Raw genomic sequence first — 23,293 nt, forward strand, 5'->3', positions numbered from 1 at the left:
AGAAAAAAAGAGAGAAGGCACAAATAAGTAAAATCAGAAATAAAAGAGGAGAAATTACAACAGACACCTCAGAAATACAAAAGATTATAAGAGAATACTATGAAAAGCTATATGCCAACCAATTCGACAATCTGGAAGAAATGGATAAATTCTTAGAATCATACAACCCTCCAAAACTGGATCAAGAAGAAGTAGAGAATTTGAATAGACCAATCACCAGTAAAGAGATCGAAATAGTAATGAAAAACCTCCCCAAAAATAAAAGTCAAGGACCAGACGGCTTCCCTGGTGAATTCTATCAAACATTCAAAGAAGACTTAATACCTCTCCTTCTCAAACTCTTCCAAAAAATTGAGGAGGGGGGGAAGCTCCTTAACTCATTCTACGAAGCTGACATTACCCTGATACCAAAACCAGACAAGGACACCACAAAAAGAGAAAATTACAGGCCAATATCACTGATGAACGTCGATGCAAAAATCCTCAACAAAATACTAGCAAATCACATACAACAATATATTAAAAAGATTATACACCATGATCAAGTGGGATTTATTCCAGGTATGCAGGGATGGTTTAACATTCACAAATCAATCAACATGATACACCACACTAATAAAATGAAGAATAAAAATCACATGATCATCTCAATAGATGCAGAGAAAGCATTTGACAAGATACAGCATCCATTTATGATAAAAACTCTGAATAAAATGGGTATAAAAGGAAAGTACCTCAACATAATAAAGACCATTTATGAGAAACCCACAGCTAATATCATCCTCAATGGTGAAAAACTGAAAGCTATCCCTCTAAGAACAGGAACCAGACAAGGATGCCCACTGTCACCACTCCTATTTAACATAGTACTGGAAGTCCTAGGCAGAGCAATCAGGCAAGAGAAAGAAATAAAAGGGATCCAAATTGGAAAGGAAGAAGTGAAACTGTCACTATTTGCAGAAGACATGATTTTATATATAGAAAACCCTAAAGAATCCACCAGAAAACTTTTCGAAGTAATAAACAAATATGGTAAAGTTGCAGGATACAAAATCAACATACAAAAATCAGTTGCGTTTCTGTACACTAACAACGAAGTAGCAGAAAGAGAAATTAAGAATACCATCCCATTTACAATTGCAACAAAAAGAATAAAACACCTAGGAATAAACTTAACCAAAGAGGTGAAAGAGCTGTACACGGAAAACTATAAAACATTTCTGAAAGAAATTGAAGACGACACAAAGAAATGGAAAGATATTCCATGCTCTTGGATTGGAAGAATTAACATAGTTAAGATGTCCATATTTCCTAAAGCCATCTATAGATTCAATGCAATCTCTATCAAAGTTCCAACAACATTTTTCACAGAAATAGAACAAAGAATCCTAAAATTTATATGGAACAACAAAAGACCCTGAATAGGTTAAGGAATCCTGAGAAAAAAGAACAAAGCTGGAGGTATCACACTCCCTGATTTCAAAATATACTACAAAGCTATAGTAACCAAAACAGCATGGTACTGGCACAAAAACAGACACACAGATCAGTGGAATAGAATCGAAAGCCCAGAAATAAACCCACACATCTATGGACAGCTAATCTTTGACAAAGGAGCCAAGAACATACAATGGAGAAAAGAAAGTCTCTTCAACAAATGGTGTTGGGAAAACACCATTGGATAGCCATATGCAAAAAAATGAAAGTAGACCCTTACCTTACACCATACACAAAAATTAACTCCAAATGGATTCAAGACTTGAATGTAAGACCTGAAACTATGAATCTTCTAGAAGAAAACATAGGCAGTACGCTCTTCGACATCGGTCTTAGCAACATATTTTTCAAGCACCATGTCTGACCGGGCAAGAGAAACAATAGAAAAAATAAACAAATGGGACTACATCAAACTAAAAAGCTTCTGCACAGCAAAGGAAACCATCAACAAAACAAAAAGACAACCTAACAATTGGGAGAAGATATTTGCAAACCATACATCTGATAAGGGGTTAATCTCCAAAATATATAAAGAACTGATGCATCTCAACAACAAAAAAACTACCAACCCAATTAAAAAATGGGCAAAAGACCTGAACAGACATTTCTCCAAAGAAGATATACAGATGGCCAACAGACACATGAAAAGATGTTCAACATCATTAAATATCAGGGAAATGCAAATCAAAACTACAATGAGATATCACCTCACGCCCGTCAGAATGGCTATAATTAACAAGACAGGAAACATCATGTGTTGTTGGAGAGGATGTGGAGAGAAGGGAACTCTCATACACTGCTGATAGGAGTGCAAACTGGTGCAGACACTATGGAAAACAGTATGGAGATTCCTCAAAAAATCAAGGATGGAACTACCATATGATCCAGCTATTCCACTGCTGGGTATTTATCCAAAGGACTTGAAAACACCAATGCATAAACATACATGCACCCCTGTGTTCATTGCAGCGTTATTCACAATAGCCAAGACTTGGAAGCAACCTAAGTGCCCATCAAGGGATGAATGGATAAAGAAGCTGTGGTATATATACACAATGGAATACTACTCAGCCATAAGAAACGATGAAATCCAGCCATTTGTGACAACATGGATGGACATTGAGGGTATTATGCAAAGTGAAATAAGTCAGAGGGAGAAGGTCAAATACCGTATGATTTCCTTCATTAGGTAGTAGACAATAACAACAATAAACAAACACATAGGGACAGAGATTGGATTGGTAGTTACCACAGGGGAAGGGCGGCGGGAGGAGGGCAAAAGGGATAATTCGGCACATGTGTATGGTGATGGGTTGTAATTAGTATTTGGGTGGTGAACATGATGTAATCTATGCAGAAATAGAAGTATAATGATGTACACCTGAAATTTATACAACGTTATAAATCAATGTTACTGCAATAAACAAAAAATTAAAAAAGAAAATAATAATGTGCACCTGATATTACACAATGTTATAAACCATTATGACTTCAATAAAATAATTGAAATAAATAAAAATAAATAAATAAATAAATAAAATTATTTGTTCTCAGTAGTTTTATAGGCTAGTTACAACTTTACTTTTCAAGGAACTATTGGGTCATCTGCAGTGTAAAACGTTGTAGATTCCACTGAGAGAAGTTCTGCTTTGTAAGTCCTTATAAAGAGGATGATGACAATGACAGTGAGATAGTAACAGGAATGCTAACACTAATGATAAAGGCACTTTAGGGAGGCTTACTAAGTGTAAGGCACTGCACTCAGCACCACAGGTGGGTTGGCTCATGAGTTTTCTTCTTCACAGACTTCTAACAAGGAAGCACTAGAATGATCCTATTTGATAAGAGAGGAAACTGAGACTTAGGGGAGCTAAGTGACTTGTCTGATTTTACTCAGGCAGTCAGGAGGGTGCTCAGATTCACCACCAGGCTGCCTGACTCAGACCAAGCTTTGCCACTGAGCACCATTCACTTCTTATTATGAAATTAGAGATAATGGTTCATTGATGAGAATGGACTGCTTTGTGTGAATCAGAGAAAACTTTATTCTTCCCCATTAGCCATATTAAAATCACCACTGTGGAATAGATTGCTCTTGCCTTTGGTTGAAAACGGAAGATGGTGTCACAGTATTTTTAGTCACTTTTTGGTGCTAAAATCCTGTGGTCACTCTCAGGTACACTGACTGCCAGGCCAGCCTAGTTCTCAGAGAAGACGTTTGGGAGCAGAGCGTGAAGAGGAAGTGGTGAGTGAGAGGCAGCCCATTGAAAGGAGGAGCCAATCCAAACAACAGCCAGAGAGGTTTCTTCTCACTCCAAGTGTTTATCATTGCTTTCATCTCCAACTTCATGTCAGAAAACACAATGATCAATCTGATGAATAAGATGGAAGAAGCAAATATTGTTATTAGAGATGAGAGCATTGTTTATTTGACAAGCTAGAGAGAAAATAGCTGGAAAATTACTATAACTGATGAAGGAGTCAATTTGCTGAACATTGTGTGAATACATACATTATACGTAATAACACACATTATTGAATTAAAATCACATGTCCTTCAGAATATATATGAAATTTGGAGGTTTAGGGCTAACACCACATGTGAGATCTATGTGCAGAGAAGTCTGAGTGTCTCCTGATGAGGTGACAGAGGCAACACCTTCCTGGAAACACAATCAACTTTGGTGCATGGAAGACTCTTGAAGTCAAAGATGCAGCTCTCTCTACACACAGCCACAACCTTAAAGACATTTCCACTCAAATTCGCATCAGGATCTTTGTTTCTGCCTCAAAATATAGTAATTCTAAAGTATATCTCTGAAAATAGGTCCAAAGGGTACTCAGGAAAGTATTGCAAATAAAGAATGAAGAAGAACAAGTTTCACCAGATACGCCAATTACAAAAATTAATGAGGAGTGATAATTTAATGGTCTGTTGTCACCATAAGAACTGACCGGTTGTTTGTCATAGGGGCGATTTTGCCTCTCAGAGCACATTTGACAACATCTGGAGGCATTTCTGGCTGTCATGACTGTGGGAGGTGGAGAGCACTGCTACAGACATCTAGGGATCCTCTGATGCACAAAATCATTCCCTTGACAATGAGTATTATTTTGTCAAAAACGTCAGTAAAGTCAATGTTGAAAAACTGGACTAGTCAGATGAACCCTTGATGGTCTATAAACAGACACAAGGATGCAACAAAATAGATGACGAATTGTGGCAATCTATTACTCTCCTGTCTGTTACATCATAATAAATTCTATATGGAGTAAATAGTTAAACATTAAAAAAGAAAAAATGAAAATACTGCAAGTAAAAGTCAGAAAGTATTTCTGTATACCTAGGCAGTGGATGTCACGACATCCAAAGAAAAATGTAAATAACAGATAATTAGATTGGATAAATAAAAAATGCGACACATCATTGATAATAATAAAAGATATAGAAACACCACGTGGGAAAATATTTTCCATAATAATATTGAGAAAAGATAATATCATTAACAGTTTAAATAGTTCTTAGTACTCAAAAACAAAATAGGAATGCTCCAGTAAAGATGTTCAAAGCACACGCACAGACCCTTACGAAAAGTATGAATTATAAATGGCTAGTAAAATTATGAAAATAGATTAGCTCACTAGGCCCAAGACAGATAATGAAAATTGATGTACTTACTAATGTGCAAAATACATATGTTGCTTTCCTAACACATTCTGGTGGGAAGGCCAAGTGAGCGCTTCTTGATCTGTTCCACAACAGACATAATAACCCAGAAGTAACACTTTATCCATGGAGAATCCTAGAGATAGGTTCTATCATCAAAAACCTGAGATATATTGGGGCATTTTTTTACCTCTTTCCTCTTTATTTATTTATTTATTTTTTGTGAGGAAGATCAGCCATGAGCCAACATCGGTCACCAATCCTCCTCTTTTTGCTGAAGACCAGCCCTGGGCTAACATCGTGCCCATCTTCCTCTACTTTATATGGCACACCTCCACAGCATAGCTTGACAAGCGGTGCGACGATGCGCGCCCAGGATCCGAAACTGCCAACCCCGGGCCACAGCAGCAGAGTGCGCGCACTTTACCGCTGTGCCACCAGGCCGGCCCTGGCTGGAGGATTTTTAATCCTGGCTACTCGGTGTGGTGTGGGCATCACCCGGGGGCTTGTTAGAAACGCAGAGTCGTGGGGCCCCCAAGCCCTCGGAACCCTGGATTTTAACATCTCAGAGATTCCTCTGAGCGTTGGTGTCGGAGAAGTTCCAACTTAAACCAAATCCCAGATTCACCCTGTCACACCCGCAGGTTCCTCTCTGTGCGGCTGCTACGCCACCGGCCGGCTCCACCACTTTCTTCTTTAATTAGCATGTCTGTTTGTTACACATCTATGGAGAGTGACTTTAGAATATCACAAACTTAAAGAGGTTAGGATGTCAATTATAGCTGTTTTCCAAATGTGGAATCATTACTGGGGCATATGAACAAGGCTTGAGGCATCTGGTGCACACCTTCTTACACATTTTTACACAACTAAATACTTCTTATTCTTACCCACACATGGAACTTTCTCTAGGTTAGATCAAATCATCGCCATATATTTAAAATGCTAGGAAAATTAAATATAAAATACAAAGTAAGATCTCTGATCACAGTGGAATGAAATTAGAAATCAGTATCTTGGGAAAATTTAGGGAAACTCACAAATACGTGGAAGTTAAACAAGACATTCCTAAATAACTAACAGGTCAAATAAATCAATAAGGAAATTAGAAAATATTTTTAAAGATGAAAACAAGGACTCAGTGTACCAAAATTTATGCGCTACATTGAAAACACTATACGGATAAAAAACATACCCTTAAATGCCTAAACTGATAGAGAATATAGGTTTCAAATCAACAACTTAACCTTTCACCTAACACATTGGAAAGGTGAGAAATCAAACCAAAAGTAAGAAGAAAAGGAAATAATAAAAATTACAACAGAAATGAAGAAAATAGAGACATGAAAATCTATAAAGAAAATCAATGAAACCAAAAGTGGTTCTATGAAAATATCAACAAGTTTGACAACAGAGAGCCGCTAAACAATTTAGCTAGACTGACCTAGAGAAAAACAGAGAAGACTCAAATTCCTAGAATCGGAATGAGAGAAGGCATATCACTACTGTGATTACAAAAATAAAAAGGATTATAAAGAAATTAATTGCATGCAAACAAATTAGATAACTTAGATGAAATGGACAAATTCCTAGAAATACACAAACTACCAAAAGTGACTCAAGAAGAAACAGAAAATCTGAATAGAATTATAACAAGTTAAGTGGTTGAATGAGCAAACAAAAAACTACCCATAAAGAAAAGCCCAGGCCCAGAGAGTTTCCCCGAAGAATTCTCCAAAACATCCACTTAAGGTTTAATAGCGATTCTTCAAAAAGTATCCCCAAAACAGGGCCGGCCCCGTGGCTTAGCGGTTAAGTGCATGTGCTCTGCTGCTGGAGGCCCGGGGTTCGGACCGGGCGCGCACCGACGCGCTGCTTCTCTGGCCATGCTGAGGCCGTGTCCCACATACAGCAGCTAGAAGGATGTGCAGCTATGACATACAAGTATCTACTGGGTCTTTGGGGGAAAAATAAATAAATAAAGTTATTAAAAAAAAAAAAGTATCCCCAAAACAGAATCAACACAACACTTCAAACTCATTTATGAAGCCAGTGTTATCTTGATACCAAAATCAGATGAAAATATCACACAAAAAACTACAGACCTCCTTTGTTTGTGAATATGGATCCAAAAAACCCTGAACTAATACTAGTAACTAATCCAGAAGAGCTTAAAAGAACTAAACACCAAGACCAAGTAGGATATATTCCAGGGATGCAGGGTTGGGTTAACCTCTCAAAATCCATTAATGTGATACATCATATTAATAAAGTAAAAATCAGAAATAACCTGATCATCTCAATAGACTCAGAGGAAATACTTGACAAAATCCAACATCCTTTCCTGATAGAAAGACTCAGCAAACCAGAATTTGAAGGAAATTTCCTGAACCTGATAATGAGCGAGTATGAGATACCCACAGCTAATATTATATTTAATGGTGAAAGGCTGAACATTTTCTCCCAAAAATGAGGAACAAAACAAGAATGTCTGCTCTTGCCACTTCTATTTGACAATGTGCTGGCAATTTTAGCTGGAACAGTTTTGCAAGAAAAGGAAATGAAAAGTATCCAGACTGGGTGGGAGGATGTAAAACTATCTTCACTTGCATATGACTTATCTTGTAAACAGAAAACTCTAAGAAATCCACTAAAAAAATCAATTAGAACTGATAATCAAGTAAAGCAAATTTGTACAATACAAGATACATATACAAAAATAAATTGTGGGCCGGCCCCATTTCCTAGTAGTTAAGTTCAGTGTGTTCCATTTCAGCAGCCCTGGTTCGGTTCCCCGGCACAGACCTACACCACTCATCAGTGACCATGCTGTGGCAGCAATCAACATACAAAATAGATGAAAACTGGCACAGATGTTAGCTCAGGGCGAATCTTCCTCAAGCAAAAAAAAAAAAAAAAAACCAATTGTATGTTATACACTGCAATGAACAACCTGATAATGAAATTAACAAAGAAATCTATATACAATTGGACCAAAAGAATAAAATAGGAATAAATTTAATAGAATAAGTAAAAAGTACTCCCCAAACTGCAAAACATCATTAAAAAATTAATAAAGATCTACAAGTGTGAAATAACAAATGTTGGTGAGGATGTAAAAGAAAGGGAACCCTTGTGTGCTGTCAGTGGGAATGTAAATTGGTGCAGCCACTATGGAAAACAGTATGGAGGTTTATCAAAAAATTACAATAGACCTACCATATGATTCAGCAATTCTACTTCTGGCTATTTATCCAAAGAAAGCAAAAATACTAACTCAAAAAAATATATGCACCCCCATGTTCACTGCACCATTATTTACAATAATCAAGGTATGGAAACAACCTAAGTGTCTTTCAATAAATACATGGATAAAAAAGTTTTAGTATACATGTACAATGGAAATTATTCAACCATAAAAAAAGAATGCAATCTTGCCATTTTTGACAACATGGATGGACTTCAATGGCATTATGATACGTGAAGTATGTCAGACAGAGAAAGACAAATATTGTATGATCTCTCTTATATGTGGAATCTAAAAAAACAAACAAAAACACCAAGCTCATGGATACAAATAAGATCTCATGGTTGCCAGAGGTGGGGGCTGGGGGTTGGCAGAAATGGGTGAAGGGGGTCAAAAGGGGAAATGAAAAAAAACAAAAGAGGGGAGTTGTACCAAAAAAATGCATATTTATGATAATCACATAGTGACAGAAAAATGATTATATACTTTTATATATTTTAAATTTACAAATTACACACCATTGCTGTTGGATGGTCATTCCTGAATGTACATTCATGCAGAGGGATATCAGTTAACAGAGCTGCAAGCATTCTGAAGGTATGTGGAGAAAAACCCATTCTAGCCACATTTTCCCTGAAACTAATTTCTAGTAATAATAACCATTAAACTTTTTTTATTGCCAAAAATTTGATTTGGCTTTTTGGAAATGAAAAGGAATGGGGTGAGGTTGGGGGGGATTTGGATATTTGAAAACTTCCAATCTTTAACAAAAATGAGTGAGGGCCTTGGAGTGATGCCATATTTTTCCTTGTTCTTTATTTCCAATGGTGGCAAGAAAAAAAGAGAGTGAACTCTAAAAATAATAAATAAATAAATGGGAAAATAGCCCATGTTCATGGATCCTTAGATTTAACACTGTTGAGATGGCAATACTTCCCAGAATGATCTAGATTTTCAACAAAATCTCTATCAGAATCTCAGCTGACTTCTTTATACTGTGGCTATTAATAAAAGAAACTTTAACTAAATTGGAGTCAGGAAGGCTAAATTGGCGTAGGGGGAGCTCTCATGCCCTACCACACATCCTCAATTACACCAAACAGGAAGAGATAATGGATTTCATCTTTAAGAGGAAGTAAAACTACTTTACTACTGAAGGAAAATTTCTATCCTTACCTGGCAATGGCCCAGCCAATGAGAAATGCTGCAGCTCAGCCAATGAGGAGCTGTTCCTTTCCCCCAATGGATTTTCATTTACAGCAGCCCCTCCCTACTCCCCTTTTTTCTCTATAAAAGCAGCTCCTTTACTTTGTTTGCTGGGTTTGCCTATGATTTTCTATAGCATGCACATCCCAAATTGCAATTCTTTTGGCTATTCTTTTTTCTTTTTTTTTTTTTTAAAGATTTTATTTATTTTTTTCTCCCCAAAGCCCCAGTAGATAGTTGTATGTCATAGCTGCACATCCTTTTAGTTGCTGTATGTGGGACTCGGCCTCAGGATGGACGGAGAAGTGGTGCCTCGGTGCGCGCCCGGGATCCGAACCCGGGCCACCAGCATCGGAGCGCGCGCACTTAACCACCAAGCCACGGGGCCGGCCCTTGGCTATTCTTGAATAAACTCATTTTGAGATAAAATAACAGGCCAATTGGCTTTTTGGGTTGGTAATAGAAATTGGCAGGCTGTTTCAAAAATTATATGGAATTGCGGGGGAACCAGAATAGACAAACCAATCTTCAAAAGTAAAAGAAAGCAGTAGGATTAACATTTCCTGATTTCAAATCTGACTACTCAGCACCGTAATCAAGGTATGTGGTAATGACACAAGGACAAAGACACAGATCAATGGATTTGATTGAGATTACAGATATAAACCCATGCATCTATGGTCAACTGATTTTCAAAAAGGTGCCCAGAATGGGGAAAGAATATTCTTTTCAAAAATTGGTGCTGGGATAACTGGATAACAACATGCACAAGAATGAAGTTGGACCCGTACATTACACTGAACACAATAATTTACCAAAATGGATCAAAGACGTAAATCTGAGGTAAAATTATAATACCGTTAGAAAAAATAGGGGAATATATGCACTTAGATTTGGCAAAGAATTATTAGATAGGACACCAAAAGCAAAAACAGTAAAAAGAAAATGGATAATTTGAACTTCATTGAAATTAGTCACTTTTGTGCTTCAAAGGACACCATTAAGAAAGTGAAAGGACTCATGGGAACCCCTGTGCTCTTCTGGTGGGAATGTAAAACCATGTCACCATTGTGGAAACCACTATGGCAGTTTTTCAAAAATTACAGAGTGTTACCATATGATCCAGCAATTCCATTTCTGACTATATACTCAAAAGAATTCAAAGCGTGGGCTCAAACAGATATTTGTACACTTGTGTTCTTGAAGCATTGTTCACAGTAGCCAAAAGTTGAAAGCAACCCAAGTATCCATCAACAGATAAATGGATCAACAAAATGTGGTATACACACACAACTGAATATCATTCAGCTCAAAAAGAAATGAAATCCTGACATAAGCTGCAACATGGGTGAACCTTGAGCACATTATGCTAAGTGAAACGAGCCAGCCAAAGAACTAAAACAGTATGATTCCACTGATATGAGGTACCTAGGGGAGTCTAATTCATAGAGACAGCAGAATAGGGGTTGTCAGGGGCTGGGAGGCAAGGGTAAGTAGGCATTGTTGTTTAAAATGGATAGAGTTGCAGTTCTGTGTGACGAAGAGTTCTGGAGATTGGTTTCACAACGTCAATGTACTTCACACTACGCTTAAAAATGGATAGGATGGGGCCGGCCCCATGGCTTAGAGGTTAAGTGTGCGTGCTCCACTACTGGCAGCCCGGGTTCGGATCCCAGGCGTGCACAGACGCACCGCTTCTCCGGCCATGCTGAGGCCGCGTCCGCATACAGCAACTAGAAGGATGTGCAACTATGACATACAACTATCTACTGGGGCTTTGGGGAAAAAAAAGGAGGAGGATTGGCAATAGATGTTAGCTCAGGGCCCATCTTCCTCAGTAAAAAGAGGAGGATTAGCACGGATGTTAGCTCAGGGCTGATCTTCCTCACAAAAAATAAATAAATAAATAAAAATCTAATTCTTTAAAAAAAAATGGATAGGATGTAACCTTTATGGAATAAATACAGAAGGTATTCAGAAGGTACACATTTTGCGTTATAAATGTCACAAGGATGTAATGTACAGCATTACATCCTGTTAACTGTAGTTACAATACTGAATTGTATATTTAAAATTTGCTAAGAGTAGATGTTAAAATTCTCATTACAAGAAAAAAAATTATAGCATGTGTGGTGATGGATGTCAACTAGACTTATTGTGGTACACCTGAAATGAATATAATGTTACATATCAATTATATTTCAATTTAAGAAAAAACGAATGAAGTAGTAATACATGCTACAACATGGACTTCCCTTAAAAAATTATACTATGAATGAAGTCAAACACAAAGACCATATATTATATAATTCCCTTCATATGAAAGTCAACAAATACAGAAATTTATAGAGAAAGGAAATAGGTTAGTGGTTGTCTAGGGCTGGTGGTTGGAGGATCTAGGTGGGAAGATAGGGCAGTGATAGGTTAAGGGTATAGGGGTTTCTTTTTAAGTAATGCAAATGTTCTGAAATTGACTGTGCTGATAATTGCACATATCTGTGAATATACTGAAAATCAGTGAGTTATAGACATTAAAGGACTCCATTGTACAGTATGTGTATTGCATCTTTAAAAACTGTTCAAACAAGTGGATAAATGCATTAAGAGTTTCGCAATGCAAATGAGTTTTGCAATCCATCTCTTAAACAAATGAATACTTTCCAGGTACATCCCATATTTACATAACCTTTTCTTGTTTTCTGTTATATCAGTCCAAATAGGAATTGAATCACCTTAGGGATGTTATAGCCTTTTACATTTCAAAGTTCTCTGAGGATACAATCAAACAACTATCTAAAATAAATTTACCTCCAGGGTAAAACGTACACCTGAGAATTGAATGAACACATCTCATACCTTGTGGTTAGACTGAGAAGAGTCCTTGCACCCAGCTAGGGCTGCAGGTTCCAACTTCGCACCAGAGCTGAGTGCGTGGGAGGCCACAGGAATTTTTTTTGCTGAGGAAGATTGGCTCTGAGCTAACATTTGTGCCCATCTTCCTTTGCTTTGTTTATGGGATGCCCTCACAGCACAGCTTGATGTGTGGTGTGTAGGTCCACTCCTTGGATCCGAACCTGCAAACCCCAGGCCACCAAAGCAGAGCGTGCAAACTTAACCACTATGCCATGCAGCCGTCCCCTGGTGAGGTGACTTTTAAGTATCTATGTTTGCAAAGAAGTGTCACAGTTCCCTGAGTGGCCTCACAGCATGGCATTTCAATGGAAAAGTCCCCAAAGAGGACAAGGTCCAGCTCCTCGTCCAGACACATGCTCTCCGTCCAACTGTCACTCAGGAGTGAGTGGGCGGTGCCTTTCGAACTGTCCAATCAGGGTCGGCTCCGGGGCAGGTGGGTGGGGCGACGCTCCGCCCCTACTCCCGACTTCCCGCTCGCTCCGCAGTCCTTCGGTTCACGAGCTGCTGCTCCTAAAGGCTCCACATAGCTTTACCGTGAACTCCGTCACGCTGTGACCTGTGCGGAATCGTAGGACCGACGCGAGGGAGCCAGGGAACTTACCAATGGTGAGAGTTTGGTCCGGGCGTTGGAGGTTGGGGTCAGAACCGGCCGTGGCGGGACCGGCCTCTCCGCGGTCACCTCCGAGTCTGCGGACCCGAGTCCGCGGGGGCGCCGCTCGGACCTCAGTCCCCTCCGGCCGCAGCGTGGGGGCGGGGCCGCAGCCGGGACCCCGGGCGTCCTGTGGTCACTGCGCGCGGCGACTGCGGCCCCGGAGCCTCTCTGGGCAGCTCTGCGCCCGCAGCCCCGCGTGTCCCCAGATGGTGCGGTGACCACGGGGAGGGTCATCAGGGACAGTCGTGACTCGGTCTCTGGGGTTCGTGCGTGTGAGGAGGTGTGATCTGTGGAGTCTCCAGTCCATTTTTCTCCCACGGTACACCCATTTTTCCCTGAGTTTTCTGAATGTTTGGGAAGCAGGGTGTCAAATCCACAGCTCTCGCTAGGACTGGCAATATGTGAATCCTAAGCCTTTTCTTACCGTGTGTGTGTGTGGGTGTGTGTGGGTGTGTGTGTGTGTGCGCGCGCGCGCGCGCGCACGGGCCACCCTGGCCTCAGTATCAACAAGGGACCCACCCATCTGCAGTGACCATAACAGTTGTGCCCTGAGCAGCGTGTCCAGACATGAGCCCCACCCGTGGGTCTGTCTTCTCCTGCTCTGACTTGCTCACCTGCTCTGCTGCCTGGTGGCGGCCTGCACTCCGGGCTGCTGCTTGCTGGGGAGCCTGTGCTGTGAGCTGTGCTGCCCCGTGTTGTAATGTTGACCCACCAAGCCTCAGTTCTAGGTTCAGCTGAGCAGAGTTGGCAGTTTGAAGAATTTGTAGGCATTTGCAAGTAGGACTATGTGATTGGGGCCTTCTTAAATGAGTCCTGGGTCAACGTCTTTGCTGAGATTTATCTGTGGTAGAATGAAGTTGTGACAGAGACTGAGTTGGCTCCAACATACCACAGGGATGAGGATGGCACAGGAGGACTATACCCTGTGCCAGAGGAGGGCCCATTGGTGGTCACTCCTGAAACAGCTGTCATTTAAAAAGACAAACAGAAGAGAGGGGGAAAGGCAGCCAGTAGGTGGCAGGTGGAGTCCACACTCCTAATACCACAGGGCTCACCAGGACCCTTAAGTACCTCTGCTACTGCTGCCGCTGCCTTTGCTGTGACAAAGATCCTGACTTGGGGGTTATAGGGGACAGCACCCATGGCACCGCTATGACACAGCAAAGGGATTAGTTCAAACCTGACTTAACTCCAGGGACCTTAAACTCACTAAAAGCACCCAGTTGTCATCAGGGAGGCTCCTAACCCTGATGGCACTGTTTTGAGGCTCTTGGGAAGAAAAACAAATACTACAGTAGAGAGGACACCCTTTCCCCTGAAGTAGATCCAATGACCAAAATAACAAAACAGGGAAGGACAAGAGGAAGAGAACAAAAGAAAAGAATACTGAAAGAAAGGTCCATGGTTTGACAGAATTGGAAATCCAAAATATACGGAAAGAATTGACATAACAAAACAGATAAAGGTACACTGCTTGAGTTTTGGGCCTGTACAACATAGGTTCTGAATTAATTTTGCTATCTGATGTAATGCACTAATTCAGAAACCTTCAAGCAGTTAATCAACATGAGGTGTCACATTACAGTTATATCTGGGATCCCACTAGATTTACAAAAAGTGCCCTGATGATCTTAGGGGCATTAATGAATATAACATAGAGGACAAATAGGACAAATGTTTCTCCTTAACCTTCAGAACTATGGTCTTGCCTAAATTCTCCATGGTCGTAGCACTCATTGTCCTAAATCATCCCAGAGTGAGCTGGGAAGCTCTGATCTAATGATCAAGAATTAAAATTAAGTTAAGCCTTTGCAACTTACAATTTGGCTTGACAAATTAGGACCCCAGTGACTTTACCCTACAAATCAAGTAGTTAATATGGCCAAATATAAATTACACAAGGCCTTCAAGGATTGAAAAATGGATAGAAAACCTAGTTAGTGAAAGGTTGATTATTCCCTGTGCTGCTTTTAAAACCCCAGTTTGTCTTGTTAAACCTGGAAAGAGCAAATGACACCTCAGAGTGGTTTACCACAACCTTGCAGCTGTGTTGGAACCACACAGACCTCTATACCCAGTCCCCAACAGTGTGGAAATTACTGACTACAACCAATCAGCAAGTGATAAACATCCTGCTCTCACAGATTTGGCTAAGTCTGTTCTGTCAGTGCCTATGTCGGCAGCCTCTCAGCTGCACTTGGCCTTCTCCTCTGCAGGGGCGTGATCCACCTTTACTGAGTTCTCGTGGACCTTCAACAGCTGTGCCCTCCCATACAGTCATTGCAGCAGGATCTGAACTGCATCCTGGTTTCTCCAAGAACACAGGTACAATGTTCCGTTAATGACATCTCCTCTGAGGACGTTGAGGACATAGTAATATTGAAAAAAGGAGCTCACAAAAAGTGGATGGGACATTGCCACTCATGTAATGTGAGGCCCTGACAACTTTGTTAAATTTCTGGAAATTACTGCATAATGTGAGACCTGCTTCTTCTTTGATACCATGAAGAAATAGCTGTTGTTCTCCTGAGCACCCACAACATCTACTAGATTCTTTTGTTGTTCCAGAGTTAACATATTTCTTGTATACAAATTTTACTTGAGCCTATTTGTGCTGTTACTTGCAAATTTGCCCCCTTAAATGGGCACCTCTAACACAAAAGTCTGGAGAATCTCTTTAAATTGGCGTACAACCAACACTCCTGTTAGTGCCCTCAGAGACTCCTTCACTACAGAGGCCTCAGTGACCTTCTGTCTTGCTTCCTGTCATACTCATGATGGCCTCACATTGTCCGTAGGCTTCTGATGCAAGAACCTGGCCTAGGCCCCACACTATATGTCATTTGAGCTGCAATGACTTTACTTGTGAGACTATCCTGAAAGTAGATGGCCCTGAGCATAGAACCACCTATCCAGCAGTCCATTTTGCCTTGGGGCTTGGAAGTAGCACTCCAAGAGCTCAGCATGGCTACTGAGACCCCCTGGAGACGTGGTGGACCCAAACCTGGGACTCTGGGATATGCTGTCTGCAGGAGGGGGTGGTCTTCCCTCTCCTCAGTCCCTTGCCAGGTGCCATGGTGTTGAAAAAGGTGCCCCCTTTCTTAGACCCCCAGGCCTCCTGGGGAGTTCCTTAGGATGCCCTGAGTGAAAAAGAATGGGAGTTCATAGGCTTTAGGGACAACATCGCCTCATTCATACATGATGGAGCTCAGGCAGAGTTGCTTTTTGTTTCTTAATTGGGACATTGCTGATGAAGGAGTGGACTTAAAGGTCATCACAACTGACCATACATCCAGCAGTCATCTTAGCACTGACCAACAACTGGCTCCAGCTGCAGACATTACAGACTGTGGGCGATTCCCTGAGAGTTGCCCCTTTGTGGTAAGAGAACTCCGGGAATCTCATGTCTCACAGTTACCTACAATAGAAAGCAGAATACCATTTGTCTCTCCATATATGAAGGTTATAAAAAAAGCCTCACCAGGACACTTTATCTACGTGGGGGTTCCAGACATTACTGATAGTAACAGAGGCACTCGAATTTCTCAGAATGTACACTGCTGGGCTCTTACCAAGGCGTTCAGTGGAAGTTTCTTCTCTCTTGCCAGTCTCAGAGTGCAGGGTTCATAGAGCACTATAATGGCTTATTGAAATAAGTTCAAATTAATGAATGAAAGATGGTCTGTTTCTGTCATCAGTCAGTCATCAGGGTGAGTATTAAAGTGTCTGTGTTTATCTCTTTTTCCTAGTAGACCTTACCTTTTTTTTAGGAGCAGTTTCAGGTTTACAGAAAACTTGATCAGAAAGTATAGAGATTTCCCACATAACCCCTCTGCCTCCACACAGTTTACCCTATATTTTATATCTTGTATTACTGTCTTACATTTGTTACATTTGATGAGCCAATTTGATGCATGAACGTTCACAGTTTACATTATTGTTGACTCTGTGTTATACAACCTCTGGGCTTTGGCTAATGTCAAATGACCTGTCTCCATCATTACTGTATCATATGGAATACTTGCACTGTCCTAAAAATCTCCCGTGCTCCACCTATTCATTCATCCCTTCCTCCCACCCCCAAATCCCTGGCAACCAGTGGTCTTTCAGTGTCTTATACTTTTATCTTTTCTAGAATGTCACATGCTTGGAATCATACAGCATGTAGCCTTTTCATATTGGCTCCTTTCATTAGCAATATGATTTTAAAGCTTCTCCATGTCTTTGTGGCTTGATAACCTCATTTCTATTCATCACTGAAGGATGTTTTATCCTATGGATGTACCAGTGATTGTTTATCTACTCGCCTATTGAAATTATCTTGGTTACATCTAAGTCTTGACAATTATGCATAAAACTCCTGTAAACATTCACATGTAGGGATTTTTGTGAACATCAGTTTTCATCTCATTTGGGTAAGTTCGTAGAACATGATTGCTGTATCGTGTGGTAAGAATAGGCTTTGTTTTAAGAAACTGCCTCTCTTCCAAAGTAGGCATACCATTCTCCATTCCCACCAGCAATGCATGAGGGTTCCTGTTGCTCTCCATATTCATCATTGTTCAGTGTTCTCAATGTTTTTAATTTCAGCCACTGTAATAAGTATATGGAGATATCTCATTCTTCTTTTATTTGTAATTTCCTAGTGACATGATTTTGAGCATCTTTTCTTGTACTTATTTACCATCTGCATGTCATTGGTGAAGTGTGTGTTCAGATGTTTTGCTCATTTTTAACTGAGTTGATTTCTTTTTGTTAAGTTTTAGGGGTTCTTTGGATGTTTGGGTACCAGTCCTTTATCAGATAACTGATTTCCAAAGCTTATCTGTCTGTCTATGACTTGCGTTTTCATTCTCTTAAAATTGTGTTTCACTGATGAGAAGATTTTCATTTTAATGAAGTCAAACTTATTTTTTCCTATCTTGGATCTTGCTTTTGGTGTTGTATCTAAAAATTAATCATCAAACCCAAGGTCACCTAGATTTTTTCCTATGTTATCTTTTAGGATTGTTGTAGTTTTACATTTTATCCTAAGATCTGTGATTCATTTTATTTTATTTTATTTTATTTATTTATTTTTTTGTGAGGAAGATCAGCCCTGAGCTAACATCCATGCTAATCCTCCTCTTTTTGCTGAGGAAGACCGGATCTGAGCTAACATCTATTTCCAATCCTCCTCCTTTTTTTTTTTTTTCCCCAAAGCCCCAGTAGATAGTTGTATGTCATAGTTGCACATCCTTCTAGTTGCTGTATGTGGGACGTGGCCTCAGCCATGGTGGGAGAAGCAGTGCGTGGGTGCCCGCCCGGGATCCGAACCCGGGCCGCCAGTAGCGGAGCGCGCGCACTTAACCGCTAAGCCACGGGGCCGGCCCTGTGATTCATTTTAAATTAATTTTTGTGAAAAGTGCAAAGTCTATGTCTAGATTCTTTTTTTTTTTTTTGGCATGTGGATGGCCAGTTTTTCTGGCATTATTTGTTGAAAAGGCTATGTTTTCCCTTTGAATTGCCTTTGGTCCTTTGTCCAAAATGAGTTCACTATATTTGGTGTGGATCTATAGGAAACAATAGACTTTTGTGTATTAACATTTTATCTTTCAACCTTCCTCTACTCTCTTCTTAGTTCAAGGGGTTTCTTTGTTATTGAGGATTCTTTGAGATTTTCTCCATAGACAATCTTGTGCCACATGGACAGTTTTATTTCCTGCTTCCCAATCTATGTATATTTTATTTCCTTTTCGTGTCTAATTGCATTACTAAGAATTCCAGTACAATGTTGACTAGGAGTGGTGAGAAGCGACATCCCTGCCTTCCTCCTATTAGTGGAAAGCATCTGGTTCTTTCAGTGTAGTCCACTAGCATTAAACAAGAGCCCAGTTGATGTAGAGGTAAGGCATGGGCAGAGGGGGAGCATTCTCAAGTCCAGTGATTTGGTCTCAATCTTTTAATGAGCCTATATTCCTGGGCTTGAGCTTCTGTGATATAATAAGAAAGATATTTGATATTTGTCCTTAGTTCCTAGCAAAAACCTCTTGAAGCACTTGGAATTACTTGAGTGATAAGGTGATAGAGTGTCTTTTGTTTTAATGAGGCAACTCTTGGCCAGCTCTTAGACAGCTTCAGGGTGGGAATTGGACACTGAAAACACCAAGCCTTGATTAAAGGCTTGGAACTTTCAGGCCCAGCTCCCAGCATCTGTGGAGAGGAGAGGGGCTGGAGACTGAGGTAATCACCAATGGCCAGTGATTTAATAAATTGTGTCCACGTAGGGAAACCTCCATTAGAACACTTAAAGACAGAATTCAGAGAGTTCTGGGTTGGTGAGCACCAAAACATCCAGGTGCTGGGAGGGTAGAGTGTCCAGAGAGGATGTGGAATCTCTGCACCCCCATCCACCTCCACTGCCCTCACCCATACCACTGCCCTACTTTGCCCTGTGCATCTCTACCCTTTGTCTGTTTCTGAGTTGTCTTCTTCATTGTAAATGAATAATAGTAATTAAAACTGTTTACTGTGGTCTGACAGTCGTTTCAGTAAATTACAAAGTGTCGTAAGGTGTTGAGAGAATCTAGGAATTTGTAGATGGCTGAGTAGAAATGTTGGTGGCCTGGGCACAGGTGGCATCTAAAGAAGGGGCAGTTTGTGGGACTGAGCTCTTAACCTGTGGAGTCTGACGTGAACCCTGGTTAGTTAGTGTTAGAATTGAATCAAACTGTTGGATACCTCTTTGGTGAGGTAGCGTTGGAGAAGTGGCATGGAACAGATAGCAAATATTTGATGTCATGAGCAGGAAAACAAAACCCATCTTCTTCACAATTGCCTCACCTTTGAGGTCAGAAAAGGCTAGAAGAGACTCAAGTTCAGTCTTTCCCTACCCACAGGTCAGTTCAGCTCCTGGGAAGTTCCACTCAGTTATGCTCTTGTGGAATAGATTGTTTTTAGGGCATGCCTTGTTAAGAGTAGAATATTTGGGGTATATTTTTAAATATCTACTTTTTTGTCTCTCTCTCTAATTGTGGAGACAACGGTTTACCCTATGACCTCAATTCTCTGATGGTAGAGTTGTTGATTTCACTTTACTTGGCTTTTTTCTTCTGAGGACTGGAATCTAGCTTTAAGTTCTTTACATGACAGATCAGAAACCAAAAGTCTCTGACTCTTTTTTTTCAGTTTTATTGAGAAAAAATGGACATACATGACTGTATAAATTTAAGGTGTACAACATGATGGTTTGATTTACACATATTATGAAATGATTACCACAAGTCAGCTAACATCCATCTTCTTATATAGATGCAATAAAAAGAAAGAAGAAAAGAATAATCTCTTTGTGATGAGCACTCTTAAGATTTATCCTCTTAGCAGCTTTCTTATATATCATACAGCAGTATTAGCTATAGTTGTCATGTTGTACATTACGTCCTAGTGCTTATTTATGTTATAACTGGAAGTTCATACCATCTGACTACCTCCCTCCAGTTGCTTCCCCCACTACTTCTGGTAACCAAGTCTGATCTCTTTCTATGAGTTTGTTTTTGTGTTCTCATTTTAGATTCCACTTGTAAGTGGGATCATGAAGTATTTGTCTTTGTCTGAATTATTTCACTTAGCATAATGCCTTCAAGTTTCATCCATGTTTCTGCAAATTGTAGGATTTCCTTGGTTTTTATGGCTGAATAATGCTCCATCATGTATATATATATGTACCACAACTTCTGTATCCATTCATCATTTGATGGATGTGTATCTTATCTACTGAGGTAGGGGACTCAGTGAGGGAGGATGTCATCATTGATCATTAGTTTCCCACCATCTAATACATCTTAAACCCTGTTGGCAGAACTGCTCAGATATGGATGGAAACAGTGGACAGCAATACCAAAAGTCCTGCGTTCTTGGGAGTAACAGCAATGGATCCCCATAAAGATAAAGGCATAGATAGAGTTCATCTTCATTTTAGCCATGGTTAAACCTTTTTCTGCATGTGCTATTTGATCACTATCCACATACATGGGTGTCTGGAACTCGAGACTTCCATTGCTTTGGGCCATGGGTATTTGTGGTATTTATGTTTCGGTTTAACATCAGTTGAAAGGATTTGAAATTGCCTTTTGATTAAGCATACAATTTTGCTGCTATTCAGACTGAGTGACACAATTTGTTCCCCATGAAACCTTCGAGTTCCTCCCAATTTGAGGAGGGTTCTGATCATCTGCACAGTTGTAGCTCATCATGGGTTTCCTATGAGTAGAGTGACATCTGTGCAAGTTCAATGTGATTTCTGGTTTAAACACTAAAAAGAGCTGTGAATGTTTAGAGGGTAATGATCCAGGCAGTAACTGAGGAGAGCTGTAGACAGACACACAGTATCATTTTGAGTGATAGCCTGTGTGGTGGCAAAGGAGGTAAATTTGACATCCTCAAACTGGGAAATTTTCTATGCCTTTTTATAAGAGGAGTAGCTGGGAGGTTTTTGTTTCAATGATGCACAAAGCCCCCAAAACCCATTTTTACTGTTTTCAGGGATCATTTTTTTTTTTTTAGTAATGATTTTTTTTTGGTTTATTTTTTATTTATTTATTTTTTGTGAGGAGGACTAGCCCTGGGTTAACATCTGATGCCAATCCTCCCCTTTTTGCTTGAGGAAGACTGGCCCTGAGCTAACATACGTCACCATCTTCCTCTACTTTATATGAGACGCCGCCACAGCATGGCTTAACAAGCGGTGCGTCGGTTTGTGCTGGGATCTGAACCTGCGAACCCCGGGCCGCTGCAGCGGAGTGTGCACACTTAACTGCTTGCGCCATCGGGTCAGCCCCTTCAGGGATCATTTTTATATGTTTGTATTTCCAGGAGATGTTATGGAAGATGGGGTAAAGCAGGGCAGCTTTTTTCACTAAACAACAATGGAAATCCAGACTTGTTCCTTTTTTATTCAGTGCTAATTTATGTTTTCCTAGGAGTGTAGAGATTAAGTGATTTTGTAATTCTTAGTATCTCATTTGATCCCCTGCCCCTATCCTTCTTCCCATGATGCAAATGAAGAAAGTTAAGCATGGAGTCTTACCCCAATTCACATAGCTCATAACAGTGGATTCTCTTAGTTTTAAAGGCATAATGTGTGCCTCTCTCCTGGGCAGTGTCAAAAATTTTAAACTCACAAGAACACTACAAGGTTTGTATAATTATGCACTTTTACAAATGTGGCATCAAAGTTTCCAAACAAGACTCATAAGGCAACACGATGTTATACTTATATGACATTCTGGAGAAGGCAATGGTATAGGAACCTAAACTAGATCAGTTCTTAAGTGTGGGAGGGTTCAGTACAAATGGGCACCCTGAGAGTGTTCCTTTGGGTGATGGAGTGTTCTCCGTCCTGATGGTGGTATAATTCTACATTTGTGAAAATTCACAACTACTCTTAAAATATCCTGTGTATATACTGAAAAAAATTAATAGAAAACAACAAAAATGTCCTCACATTCTAGGGAATGTTAAACTCTCCTGAACTTTGATAGCTACATACACAACACTTCCTTCCACCACCTTGGGTTTTTTCTTGGGAAGAAGTAGAAGGACTGGGGAAGAAGGACATAGGCCAGAATAGATCTTTTCTGGTACCAGTCTGAAGTTAGAAAACTCCCTCTAGGGCTATGCCTGCCCATATGTCATTCACATAACTGGTGAGAAAGTGATAGGGCTCCCAGCATCCATCTTTGAGTTGACACCAGGTTTTCCGGGTCATATCCTGGGAACAGCGTGGTGTGAACATAAAGGTGCATTTAACACGTTCTCACATGTGGGATCTGCCCAGGTACATCCCAATCTAATCCTTGGGCATCAACATCAAATCTCCCAGAGCAGGTCTTGAGGCAATTTCCAGCTCTTAAGTTCCCATCTCAAGACTGCTCTGTGCCTCCTTGTTGGGAAACTTGTTTAAATGCAACAGTTGTCCCACTATGGAAATTTTCTTGGTTGTGTTGACCTCAAAATTAAAAGAGACAATTATTTTATCAGTAAAATGAATTTATTCAGGAATAGCAGAGGAAGTACAATTCAGGACATGCAAACTATGGTGAACCATAGGCAGGTAGGGGGAACAGAACAGATG

At 40.2% G+C, this 23,293-nt stretch overlaps 2 protein-coding genes across 2 annotated transcripts in view; one reads left to right on the forward strand and one right to left on the reverse strand.

The window, feature by feature from the left end:
- LOC131394527 (zinc finger protein 709-like) overlaps window positions 1-12,711 on the reverse strand; it is a 41,159-nt gene extending 28,448 nt beyond the window's left edge. Inside the window, exon 1 of the mRNA XM_058525892.1 lies at window positions 12,474-12,711. Coding sequence (XP_058381875.1) covers window positions 12,474-12,602 — 129 coding nt within the window. The 5' untranslated portion in view covers window positions 12,603-12,711. The remainder of the gene's footprint in view (window positions 1-12,473) is intronic.
- Window positions 12,712-13,013: 302 nt separating this feature from the next.
- LOC131394179 (zinc finger protein 564-like) overlaps window positions 13,014-23,293 on the forward strand; it is a 40,217-nt gene continuing 29,937 nt past the window's right edge. The window contains exon 1 of the mRNA XM_058525419.1: window positions 13,014-13,136. Within this exon, the coding sequence (XP_058381402.1) occupies window positions 13,134-13,136 (3 nt within the window). The 5' untranslated portion in view covers window positions 13,014-13,133. The remainder of the gene's footprint in view (window positions 13,137-23,293) is intronic.

The sequence above is a fragment of the Diceros bicornis genome, chromosome 30 (genome assembly GCF_020826845.1).
Source record: "Diceros bicornis minor isolate mBicDic1 chromosome 30, mDicBic1.mat.cur, whole genome shotgun sequence".
NCBI lineage: Eukaryota > Metazoa > Chordata > Mammalia > Perissodactyla > Rhinocerotidae > Diceros > Diceros bicornis.